We start from the raw sequence: 13,758 nt of genomic DNA, 5'->3' as shown, positions 1-13,758 counted from the left end.
TGGTAATGCAACAGGATGTGTTTCTGAGAACGGGATTGGTTGACAATATTCAGTGTGATCTCTCTGGAATTCACGCCATCAAACATCAAAACTGCACAGTTTTTCATTTGGTAGTTTTAGTTTTTAAAAACTATGCAACGCAAAAATGCCCTACAGGAGGTCCTCGGTTTACCAACACACTCTGTTCCAGGTGTGTCCAAGGTGTGGCCTGCGAGCTGCCATTTATTTATTTATTGGATTCTGAAAGTAGACTTTAAGAAAACGTTTTAAAAAGTCAGAATTTGACTCGAATAACACGATAACATGATGAGGAAAAGTACCATTTTAGTAGTAACGTCACAAGCTCGGACACATTAGGAATTAAAGATGAGTGTAATGCTCGCGTCTCGCTTCTAGAGGATGGCACAAACACGTTCAACCACCTTGTTATTCTTGGCCCGCTACAAGTAAAACCACGGTGCTTTTCCTTGGCCTCGCCCACGCACTCCGTCATGCAGTCCAAACCCACTCTAGCTTGTGGTCCTCAACAAAGGCTCACATTGGACCCTGAGTGCAGCAAACTATTCCCTTTTCCCCCGTCTCGCTCTCCTTCTCTGGCCTACCAGCAACCGCAGATCGACAGCTCGATGGCCAGCGCACCAAAACTATGAGGGGTATTTTCAGGACTGTAATTTAGCAATGCATGCTATGCACGCGTTCATGAAGAATCAAACACTCAGCAAAAGTGGACGCTCGGAAGATGCGATAACAAAGTGAGGGAGGGCAGACAACGCAGAAACGGCAACAATGCGGAATGAGATCGGGAGCTTGGTGAACTTGCTTACTGCTAACTTGCCTGTTGGACCCGCTGGCTTGTTTTGTTATTTTATTTTTACGTTACCTGGGAGCCTATTCAGCCTCCCAGGCACGTTATGCTGTGGTGTCCATGTGTTAAGCTAACATGTAGCATTGTAGGGAAATTTTAACACATGCACACACACGGTTTAGTTCCAAATGTGAAAACTGTAAACAGTTCATGGTATTATATTTGTAAGTAAATTGTTATTTTGATGTAAAACAACCCCTTTTTGTGTTGTTTATGCTGGTATAGTTGTTTAGATCTTTGAGTTGTTCTACTGCTGATTACTACAGAACACATAAAGGTAAAAACAAATGGTTTTTCCTGATGAAAGACGGGAGTCTGGTCTGTCTTTTGGTAGGTTCCATGATTAATTAGCCATACAACACAATATTCTGTGTGCCGTGAAAGATCAGTCCAACTCGTCTAAAATGGCCGCTACTGAAGGGGTTGTCTTTTGGGATTTCATGAGTTAAAATGTCTGTTGTGTCTCTTAAATTTTGCTAAATAAATTTGTCAATAAATGCGACTTCTAGTCCAGTGTGAGTTTTTATGTATTTTTTCCTCTTCGTGATGCATTTTTTTGACCGATGCAACTTATATTGCAAAAATAGGGTACCGTGTTGTTGCTAAAAACCATCTTTAGCTTTGCCTGGAATCATTTTTGATACAAAATCCTCCTGAAAGTGTCTCAGGCATTTTCCCAACCGGCTCCATGTTGCCAAATCTTGACTCCAAGTTGACCTATTACTGTATTTGTTTCAATTTTTAATAATGAGTTAATGTCGTTGGCAGTGGACCCAGGTCCAATCTATCTCTACGAGGAAGCTAAAGAACCTTCTTTTACTGCATTTATTTGTCGGTTGCTGGTAATATCTGTCTCGTTATGGCCTCAACGCTCTCCATGGCTGTCGTTGTTGTTGTCGGTCATAACGAAGCAGCACCGGGGTGGATTGGATCATCTCAAATTCAATCTATCAGTCTCTCAGTTGTGGGACAAAGCAAAAAGTCTTGCAGCGACCTCAATGCACCCACGCTCTTACACATCGCCCTGATTACAGACGCAGTATGCGCTCCTCCTCCTGTCCAAGACCTTAATTACCCGCCACAGTCTTATTTCCTATAAATACAGCAGAGCGGGGCCATAATTACAGCCTATATTTACCCCACCTGGCTGCGGGAGAGCCGGGACATCCACTATTTCATTATATTACCATTGGGGGACCCGGGACACCACAAATGAAGGAGCTGGCTCTTATGTACGGACGCCTCCTTATTAGCAGTAAATAGAAATATGCTTTGAGAGAATAAATATTCATGCTGGTCAGCAGGCCGTCCATAAAACTAAGATGTGGGCTTCTCATGATGTCTAAATATAAAGTACCGGTACTAGCCGCTCCACTTCTGGAGCGTGAACGTGACAAATATCCACAAGGACAAGAAGCTATTTGTCCAAAGACATTTCCCTACCATCCAAAATCAAAAACATTTAGAAAAACAAGCCGTGAAGGTATGTGGTGTGTGTACTGTATGCCTGCCAGGTTTGGCTAATTAGGGGAGGGTAAACAGTGAATTTTCACAATAAAACGTGTCACTGCATGTACAATTATGACATACGGTCGTCCCTCGTTTATGCCGCTCAATTATACCGCATAGTAGGACTCACTAGTAAGAAATGGAATATTTTCATAGTTAGAGCAAAAAAAAAAAAATCTGTTTGAAACCTTCTAAATACATTTTTAACATTCATAGAGCCCTCTAGGCATGAAATAACCCATAGTCATCTTTTACACTCTTATTACCAAGACAGCATAACATAGTAAGAGACAAGACATCTTAGAAATCAAAGCAAAGAAAACCTGTTTATGACATTCTAAATACATTTTTTAACATGATTAGAGCCCTCTAGGCATGAAATAACACCCCTATAGTCACCTTGACACTCCTATTCCTAAATCAGTGACTGGGAGGAGGGAGTGAGGATCCAACCGCCAACCTTCCTGTTTAAACTTGCTACTTGTAAATGTTCTTCTTGTCATTTTGACTTTATTCCACAATATTTTGGCTTTATTCCCGTAACTTTTACTGCCAATTTACCAACATAATAAAACCATATATATTTTTTATAATTACTAATAAAGTTGAATTGAATACCACTTTTTTTCTCTGAATATTTTATGCTCATCACTTTTTCTGCTCATTATCCAAAACAATCATAATTATAATAATTAATAATAAAAAAGTGAATGCAACTTTTTTCTGTGAATATTTTGTTCTGCTGGTTTTTCCATTTTTGCTGCTGTTTTTTTTAGTGTTGTTGTTCAGTTCTATTATTAGAATGTGTCCCTGTGGGGGGGTGTGAATTATGTTCTGTACTCTCAGCATGAATGTGTCATTGCATGCTTGGCTTGTTGTTGATGAATGTGTACAAATCTACCTGGGATATTTACTTGAAAGCCTCCAAATGACTTGGACAAGCTCTCATGTTACCGTTAGATTTGGGTTCACGCCATAAAGTGAGTGGAAATGGTTGCTTTTCCACCCTGTTACAGCAGACGTGGTGCTAATAGGAAGTGGTTTAGCCTCTCCCGTTGTCCAGAAAGAGCAAATCCCCCGTCTGACTCGGACATTTCTGCTTTCAGGCGGCTCCTGAATGAAGCTGACACCTGACTAAGCAGGGGGAGCAGACCAAATAAGGAATACCGAGCCTCCAAAGCGTTTGATTTGGGCTGAGGCCATGTGGACGCTGTGTGTGCTGACTCAGGCCGCCTCACACGCTCCCTTATTCGGTCCCCCCCGAGTGGGAGGTAAAGACGTCCATTTAGAAGTCGTCAGGTTTCGCTCCACAAGACTGGAAAGCCACATTTCCACCAAGCGAGTGCTCGCCACAGCACGGTTTCAATGTCAATCCTGGAGGTCAGATGGCGACCGGTGCGTCCACCGTGCTCGTATGACCCACCCACCCACCCATCCATTCATCAAAAGTTACAATATGAATGTGTAGTTTTGCGTGGGACGGGTGGAGGTTCTCACCTGAACTGCTTTGAGCTGAGCTCTGGGGTCAAAAACACGCAGCATCTTGTCCTGGAGCAGTGAAAAGAAAGGAAAAGAGGCTGTAGTGCATGAAGGAATACTACAGGTTGTCATTTGCATCATGCACATGCAGCCATCCCTCATTTACAGCCCAACCGTGATGAGTCCATTTCTGCAAAGTAGGATTCCTCTTCAGAAATTAAATATTTTTATGGTTAGAGAATAGAAAACCTGTTTACCACCTTCTAAATACGCTCTTTAACGTTATTAGAGCCCTCTAGACATGAAATAACACCCCTATAGTCAACCTTAGAGCCCTATTACCCAATATAGTAGACATAATAAGACGTATAAGACATAGAAAACCCGTTAACAACCTTCAAAATACTTTAACATTATTAGAGCCCTCTAGACATAAAATAACACCCCTATACTCACCTTTACACTCCTATTACCCAACATAATATGCGTAAGAGAAAGTAAGACATAAATAAGACATCATATAGTCTCACACGTTAGCATCGGGAGAGTTAATTTGTCTTTTGTTACTGGCTCTAATCTCAGGTTTCCCGAGCTATATCATTTTAGGAACCGCATTGAACATGACTTTCGACACAACATACATTAATTTATTGCTGCAAACATTAAAAAAAAACATCTCAAATCAATCAAAATTAAGAAAATACTGTATCAGCCCAAATATAAGACGCTTTTCCCCAAACTACAGCATCTTAAAAACCAGTTAACTGCTTCCAGACCCGATGGTGATATGTACATTTCTGCAAAGTAGGACTACTTCTTTATACATGGATTATCTTGGTAGTTACAGCATACAAAAACTGATTCCAACCTTCTAAATCTTGCTTTTTAACATGATTAAAGCCCTCTAGATGTGAAATAACACCCCTATAGTCACCTTTACACTCCTATTACCCAATATAGTAGAAATAAGAGAAAATGAGAGCTATTTATCAATGGAAGCATAGAAAATCCTGTTTATGACATTCTAAAGACAGCTTTTGACATTAGAGCACTCTAGACATGAAATAACACCCCTATAGTCTCCTTGACACTCCTATTACCCAACATAGTATACATAATAAGAGAAAATAAGACATAATATAGACTCACAGTACTTCCTGTGGTGTGTACTGTACTTCCTGTGGTGGCTATTGCGCAACATGACTGACACCTAGTGACCAGTGTAGAACACTACATCATCACAACGTCCTTTAATGGGTTTCATATTTGTATCCGACTTCATTTAGATATGTTTATGCTTGAAAATGCTTCATGAAATATGCTTTTTTTTGGTTGTACTCCTAGCAGGCCATATTCAACCACGACACAGCAGGATTTATCATTCCAATATGAAGCGCCCTCCTCCGCCCTAGGATGTCTCACGCTCGTGTCTCTTGGTTATCACGACAATCCGTCTAATTCATTCTTGTGACCTCCGCACAACCCCCCCGCCCCAAACACATTCGGCGTCAATCAGCGCAGCCAATCAGAGGGGATCGCGCATGATTGGGAGGAAGTGCACCCTAATGAAGTCAGGCTGTGCCCGGGCCGACACAGAAACTTTGAGGTCGCTCTGCGTGGCGCTTTGACACACGGTTGATACACGCCGACATTTCCCCGTTTTCTATGTGATGTCTTTCATCGCTGATGAATCTACCGCTGTCTGAATTCATGCAGGATTCATTCGCAAAGAGAGAACGCGTCTCAACAAACTTAGAGTGTGTGTGCATGCCTGTTTGTGTGTGTGTGTGTGTGTGTAGCAAGGCCACCCACAGACACTGACGCCCCGAGGCTGTGTCTTTTTTTGGTGACCTCTCCCTGAACTATACACACATTTTCTTTTCCAAATAGGATTAGCCAAGTTCCTTGTGTTTGTTTACTGCAGTGCACAGCACCAGCCATTTATTAAGGGTAAGGTACTTACTGCACGTATGTTTTTGTGCTTATATTTGCAACGCTTCACTCAGTTGCAGCGTCTCCTTCAGCTCTGTGGCCAAGCACAGCTTTACAGATGCCCAGCAAATGCACGTGTTTTCTTTGACACTTGAGGAACACTGACTTCCCACCCAGCAGAGGGCATTTTGGTTTGGAATATTTAAGTTCTGTCACGTAAGAAGTCCTTAAAAGCCAAGTCCTTACTTTATGCGCGTGTTTTTTTACTGCGCAGCTTTTCATCCCGTGACTGAAACAGCTGCACCAAAGTGACCACCAGGACATGTTTGATCTGGATTGACGTGTAAAAGTAAAAAGCGAAGCGTTGGATTCTCCAACCTTCCCGTCGCCTCCTTGGGGGGCGTAACCGTGGGAGACTGGAGGCTGGCGTCTAAAGTGTGTTTGAGGAGCAAAGAGAGCGCCTGTGCTTGAAGATTCTCATCATTTGTGCGTGTTTGCATCCCAGTCATACTTGTGTGTGTGTGTGTGTGTGTGTGTGTGTGTGTGTGTGTGTGTGTGTGTGTGTGTGTGTGTGTGTGTGTGTTGTGTGTGCGTGCGTGTGGCGGAGAAGTGAACGAAACTCATTAAGAGCAGCTTGTGAACCAGACCCCGTCACTCTGATTAAACAGCTGCTGCTTCTGCACACATACATACAAACATACACATTCTGCTCCCTTAGCGCCCCCCATCTGTGCATTTATGAGCTGGGGGGCGGGGGGTGTGGATTATTGTCATTGGCTTTAGTGAGTGTTTGCTTGGCGGACACATCTGGAAGCGACAGGACCCTCAAGGGAGTGTTTACGAGACAAAACCTCCTCAATCGCTTCCATTTCAGCTTCTATGGTTATCGTCACACTTTCCTCTGGCGCACTTCTCTTGCAGCATCACCAAAAAATACAAAAATGTAAGAAAAAGCACTTGCTGAATCTTGAAATCTGCTGGCGTCTCCTGTGACGCATCCAACTCCACGTCCTGGTGGACTCTTCAGGCATATTTCAAACTCCAATTTTCAGCACTTTTCAGGGCGTATGAGCCCGTAGGCACGCGTGTCAAACGTTTTCCCAGCGAGGGCCACATAGTGAAAAAGGAAAGATGCCACTTTGCCACTCTTATTATTTTGTAAAGCAGCACGTGAAGGTACGCTAACAAGTCAAAGATAAAAACGTATCTCAGCTTTTACCAATTCTGCTTTGAATGACTTTCTTCTCTCAGCATTTCCACTTTATTTTTATTCAACTACAGCTGCTTTTGCATTTATGCTGTTGGTTTGCCTTTTTTCCCCAACTATTTCAACTTTGTCTTAATTTCCAATTTCTTTGTTTCAAGTATAACTTTATTCCTACAATATTCCGACTTTATTTGCATAATATTATGACTTTATTCCCGTAATATTATGACTTTATTCCAGTAATATTACGACGTTATCATCATACAGAAAAAGGGTGGCGGACCTCATAGCTTGGTGTCGTGATAACAATCTCCTTCTCAATACAGATAAGACTAAAGAGATGATCATCGACCCAAGAACAAGGGAAAAGGAGCCGCATAGACCCCTGTTTATTGATGAGACTGAGGTGGAGAGGGTGAAAACCTTCAAGTTCCTTGGCACACACATCAGCGAGGACTTCACCTGGTCTCACAACACCCAACAAATTCTGAAGAAGTCCCAAAGGAGACTGTACTTCCTGAGAAGACTGACGAAATTTGGCATGTCCACCACAATCCTGAGTTGCTTCTACAGATGCACTATGGAAAGTGTCCTTACCGCCTCCATCACTGTTTGGTACGGTAACTGTACAACACGTGATAGGAAGGCACTCCAGCGGGTGATCAAGACCTCACAGAACATTGTTGGGGCAGCCCTCCCCTCACTGCAAGACATTTATAAAACTAGAGTCCTACGAAGAACACACAACCTCATCAAGGACAGCACACATCCACAACACTCATTATTCACACTCCTACCGTCAGGCAGACGCTACAGGAGTTTGAAGTCCAGGACCACAAGGCTGGCAAACAGCTTTTACCCACAGGCCATCAGGCTCCTCAACGAAGCACTCACACACGCCGCACGCAACACACGCACACACTCATAGCACGTTATTATTTATTTATTTATTTATTTGTATTAATGTCTCTTCTGTTGTTGTTGCTTAATTTATTGGTATATATGTTTATGTTTATGTTCTTATTTTTCTTGTGTTTTCTTTCTTTTCTTGGGAGAAAACCCTAACCCTAACCCCTAAGATTTTCATTGCATAGTATAACTGCTGTTTTACTATGCATATGACAATAAAACTCTCTTGAATCTTGAATCTCTTGAATTTTGAATCTTATTCTTGTAATATTTTGACTTTATTCCCGTAATATTATGACTTTATTCCAGTAATATTACGACATTATTCTTGTAATATTTTGACTTTATTCCTGTAATATTATGACTTTATTGCAGTAATATTACGTTATTCTTGTAATATTTTGACTTTATTCCCGTAATATTAGAACTTTTTGATAAAAATTACAACTTCATTTTGTTTTGTTTATTTCTCATAAGATTACCACTGTTCAAAAATAACGTATCCCTTCTTTAATATTTCAAGTCTATTACGACGTTGATCTCATAAAATTGCGACTTTTTTCTCTTAATATTTTGACTTCATACTTGTAAATATACAGCTGTTTTTATGCATTTCTGCTGTTGCTGTTTTTGTTTTAACTTTCCAACTATTTCAACTTCTGTCTTGTAAATTTTCTTCTCAAAATTCTGATTTTTTTCCATAAAAATGTGATTTTATTCCTATAATATTGTAACTTTTTTCCCCAACCTCATTTTCCAAAAAAAACCCAACTTTATTTTGTTTGTTTCTCATCATATCACCATTGTTAAAAAATAACATATTTTTCTTTAACATTTCAACTTTATGCTACTAAAACGACATTATTTTTCCTCATAAGATTACAACGGAATTCTCATTGCACCTTTCTTCACTTCATATTTTTATTATATGTATAAAATATTTATTTTTATTCTTTCTTTTTTTTTTCATTTCTGCCCGGCCCGCAAGCGCTGGCCGGCTTGGACCCGCTTGTGTGTAGCCCCCATTTGCTTTAATAAGCCAAATTGAAGAAACTGAAAAGAGCTTTTCGCGTTAAATGACACCAGAACCCAAGTGGGAGTGAACCTCTTTGGCCCCTCCAGCTCTGATCTTGACTCCTATTACACGCCCCCCTCCCGCCGCCTTCTATCAGGCTACGCTGAGGGTGATGGTGGGTTCTGGTGGCGCTGGTGAGGATGATTATCCTGTCTCGATTGGGACGTGACCCGTGACGGGCGCAGTAATTTGTCACGTGTCACAGCAAAGACAAACAAAGACGACGGCGCTGACAATCATACCTGTTAGGCAGGCACATGTGCTGCATTTAGGGCCATCAAGATGACGGGGCGTCACTAAATGACACATCTGGGCTGCCTTTCACGTCAATCACCACAGAAAGTCACTCCTTGTTTCCGGCGGTGCGTTCAAGAGCAGCGCTTCTCAAACTCTTTTACACCACGAATCACCTGAGGAATGTTTTCTTTTAAAAGTACGGCTTCCTGTTTTTTAAATATATATTCATGAAGAAATCATGTTGTTTTGTGGGTGAATACTCCCTATTATTAGTCAAGAAAGATGCAGATTTAAGATTTAATGAAGAGTACAAAGTCGTATTCTTGCATAAAAAAAGACACCATTTTACAAGAATAACGTCTTAATATTATGAGGAGAAGTGATGTCATTTTCGTAGAAGGAAGTTGAAATAATAAAGAAAAAAGGAGGTCATAATAAAAAACGTCGTAATATGATGAGAAACAAGCAAAACAAGGAATAAAGTGGTCATTAAGAAAAACAAGGAATAAAGTGGTCATTGTTGGGAAATTAGCTTTTTTTTTTTTAAAAGGCATAATATTATTCGAAACTAGCAAAAGAAACAAATAAAGTGGTAATTTTTGGAAAATGATGTTGCGGAAAGAGGTATAATGTTATGAGAAGAAATCAGAATATTACAGGAATAAAATCTGAATTCTGAGAGGAAGGTTTAAACAGTTGGAAATTTAAAAAAACAGCAGAAATGGGAAAAAACAGCTGTAATTTTAGGAGAATAAAGTGAAGATATTCAGAGGAAAAAGTCGTATTCTCATGTGAAAAAAAGTTGCAATTTTACAAGAGTAAACTGGTAATATTATAAGGAAAAATAATGTCATTTTAGTAGCATGAAGTCGAACTAAATGAAGCATTTCAAAGCATAAAAATGGCTAAATGAAGTCAAATACAAATGCAAGGCATTCAAAGACACGGTGTCATGATAAGTAGTATTCTACACTGGCCACCAGGTGTCAGTAATGTCACTGTAATGTTGGGTGAGACACACAAGCACCAGACTTGATGGCCAGAACAACAGGCTTTTATTGCAGGTTTGACTGCTCTCACAAAAGGCACTATAATCCCCAACACGGGCCCCTTTGTGGCTGTAACCCACAACAAGCAACGTTGGGTCCTGTCCGCCCCCCACTCAACTCCCCCAGTACCTAACGCCACGTTTTATGCTTGAAAACGCTTCATTTAGGCCAAAAACACGTCAAATGTGCATATTTATGGACGAATAATAGGCCGTATTTGACCACGACACAGCATGATTTATTCAAAAATAGATCTTAGAAAAACCGTGATTGGGTTAAGCTGCAAAATTTGAAGCGTGGAGTGAAAGCGTGGAAAAGACGTATCGATACGTTGTTGGAATCGGGCGTTGGGGTTTCTAAAAACAGAAATACGTCTTTGGTATTGAATGAGTTAATAATACCAGTAGAACTAACTAACTAACATTCCTTCCTAGTTGTTCAGTATTCATGGTTCCTGTATCATTATTTTGTATTAAATGAAGAATAAAATTGTTACCAACAACATTCCTTACCAACAATCCTCTGTTCTGATGAAGGGGGGTCTTTACCGTTGACTTTTTAAATACAGAACCCCCCCCCCAACCACACACACACACACACACACACACACCTCAACAAGTTTGACAGCTGAATGGCTGTGGATTACTGGCGACATCTAGTGGTTGATAACTGCAATGACAACTGGAGCGCACACCTCACCCCACCTGGGATGAGAAGCGGCACTGTAGAAACGATCTGGAGAGCTATAGATCTATAGACCACAGGAGAAGCGGCATAGAAAATGGATGGATGGATGAATAGATGACTTCCTGCGGCAATGGTCCCACAGGAAACAAACAAACACAGACCATCCGTTCCAGGGTCAAACTGTATAATAAACTGCAGAGTGACATTTTCACACTGCTGTAGGTCATAAAAATGTCCACTGATAATAGGCTCAGTTTTTTTACTTTATCATTGTCATTTGTCACGCAAGTTTAAAAAGTACTTACCTCACGAGTTTAGGCAACCGTCCATTTCATTTGTTTTGAGCTTGTTTTGAAACTGCTATGTTTGTTAGGATCGTCATTTTTGAGGGCCTTTGCATGCACGTCAGGTCCGACAGAAAAATTGGATATTTCAGGGGTCTCGAACACAACCCGCCGCTCCCCACCTCCCAAAATTCACTCAGTAGCGCCCCCTTTAAATCTTGAAAAAAAACACCCCTGCCACCAGTTTTATGGATCGCCACGAAAGTTGGTGGAAACTTCAATCGTGACAGGGCGCACGAAAAAGTCCAAAACAGACAGGAAGTCGGCCAATTTAAGTTCTGGCTGAGATTTTGGGATGAAAACCGGGGGGTTGTATTTCGACAAACTAGTTTTATTTAGCAAAACTTTTGTCCGTTTCTTTCTCTTTTGCAAAAGAAAATAAACTCATTATTTCTATTTTATTTCATTTAAAATGTAATTTAATTTGAACATTTTAATGTAAAAAAAACACTAATTACTAATATAGAATAATCATAAAAATACATAAATTATTTTTTTTAAATAAAAATAAAAATACACATCTGAAAGCATGAAAACCTTAAAACAAGCTACCTTCACTTTGAAGACAATGGACTCCACAAAAAGTCAAAGAAAAAGCAAAATGTGCAGTTATCTGAGGTTTTTGCGCCATTTAAGAGAAATATTTGCCATCTGCATGACTTCAATGGTTGGAAATTGACCAACTAATCAACCTTTGTCCAGATCCTCACCAAATGGCAGCGTTTCTTTTCTTAGCCCGTCCCCCAAACCTCCACAAAGTTTCACTCAGATTGGTTTAGTCCATTTTAAGCTAATTAACCAAACAAGAAAAATAGGGAAGATGAAGTGTGTTTGACCTTCTAAATACAATTTTAACACTATTAGAGCCCTCTAGACCTGAAATAACACCCCTACGGTCACATTTACACTCCTATTACCCAATATTGAGAAAGTAAGACATATAAGACATAGAAAACCTGTTTACCCACCTCTTAAATACACTTTTTAACATTATCAGAGTCCTCGAGGCATGAAATAGCACCCCTATGGTCACCTTTATGTTCTTATTACCCAATATAATAGACATAATAAGAGGAGATAAGACATATAAGACATAGAAAACCCACTTACCCACCTTTTAAATACACTTTTAACACTATTAGAGCCCTCTAGACATGAAATAACACCCCTATAGTCACCTTTACACTCTTACCCAATTACCCAATATGTGTGCATGTGTGTGTTGGCTGTCCTCACCTTGCACGTGGAAGCCAGCAGGGAGCCGTCCTGTTTCCAGCTCAGACTCTGCAGCTGGTCACTGTGCTCCTCCAGAACTGGAGACATCATTCAGAGGGTTGCAAGTAGGACAGGAAGAGAAACATTATAGACCATAGGCTGGTGTTAGATCAGGATAACAACACGTGAATGATTAGGACAGCAAAATAAAATGTAAAAAAGGCACAGGCCGTAGGTGAGCGCAGCGTAGCTTGTGTGGCTGCAATGAGCACAAGACAATGCAAGAAACTGCTGCATGGTAGCAAAGAGAGAGTTTACTGGTGTGGAAAGACGGACCAGCGGCGTGCAGCGGCAGCAACAGCAGGCAGGCCAGCTGTCATGGATGTGTGTGTGTGTGTGTGTGTGGGGGGGGGGGGGGGGGGGGGGGGGGGGGGGGGCTAGTCAGGGAGGTCAAGGACCCAAGTAGTGGCTAAATCCTGAAGCCAGTGTGGGTGGTGAGCTAGGAGGGTGGGTTGGAGTATTATTCAAATTTGTATTTCTTTCTTTCTTTTTACCTCTGCTGCTCCCGCACTTAAGAGCCACAGGGCTGCAAAACGTAGGCACCATCAGTCAACACAAAAGGACAAATACTTGTACAAACAATAGAGCGGAACCTCCAAAGCACCAGGCATGATGGACCATAGAAGGAGAAAAAGGTGATGTAAGAAAGGATCTGCTGCTTATCAACTCAACCATACCAGTAATTCAATGTCAGTTCCAGCAAAACACCACTAGGGCCCCCTTCCTGTTCCTGTCATTTCACAATACTTCCCTTCTCATCACACAGTAATCCCTCGTTTATAGCGGTTGACTGGTTCCAGACACCAGCGTGATAAGTACGATTCCTTATTTATAAATGGAATATTTCCATAGTTATAGATAGTTATACATGACCTGTTTGCCAGCTTCTAAATACACTTTTTAACATTAATAGAGCCCTCCAGACATGAAATAGCACGCCTATAGTCACCTTTACATTCCTCGTACCCAATAGAGTAGACATATTAAGAGAAAATAAGACATAAGACATTGAAAACCTGTTTATGACCTTCTCAATACTGTTTTAAACGTTAGAGCACTCTAGACATGAAATAACACCCCTATAATCACCTTTACACTCCAAGTAACCAATATAGAAGATATATTAAGAGAAAATAAGACATATAAGACACAGAAGACCTGTTTATGAGCTTGGAAGTGGCGAGGGATGA

At 40.8% G+C, this 13,758-nt stretch overlaps 1 protein-coding gene across 3 annotated transcripts in view; it reads right to left on the bottom strand.

Annotated features, from left to right (window-relative positions):
- LOC129171027 (mitochondrial import inner membrane translocase subunit TIM16-like) overlaps positions 1 to 13,758 on the bottom strand; it is a 115,846-nt gene that overhangs the window by 98,281 nt on the left and 3,807 nt on the right. For all 3 annotated transcript variants that reach the window (XM_054759317.1, XM_054759314.1, XM_054759315.1), the window contains exons 6-7: positions 12,530 to 12,606; positions 3,872 to 3,922 (exon numbers count right to left, since the gene is read on the bottom strand). In XM_054759317.1, coding sequence (XP_054615292.1) covers positions 3,872 to 3,922; positions 12,530 to 12,606 — 128 coding nt within the window. The remainder of the gene's footprint in view (positions 1 to 3,871; positions 3,923 to 12,529; positions 12,607 to 13,758) is intronic.

Source organism: Dunckerocampus dactyliophorus, chromosome 18 (genome assembly GCF_027744805.1).
Source record: "Dunckerocampus dactyliophorus isolate RoL2022-P2 chromosome 18, RoL_Ddac_1.1, whole genome shotgun sequence".
NCBI lineage: Eukaryota > Metazoa > Chordata > Actinopteri > Syngnathiformes > Syngnathidae > Dunckerocampus > Dunckerocampus dactyliophorus.
Note: the sequence above shows the minus strand (reverse complement) of the source record. Positions and strands in the feature narration are given on the sequence as shown.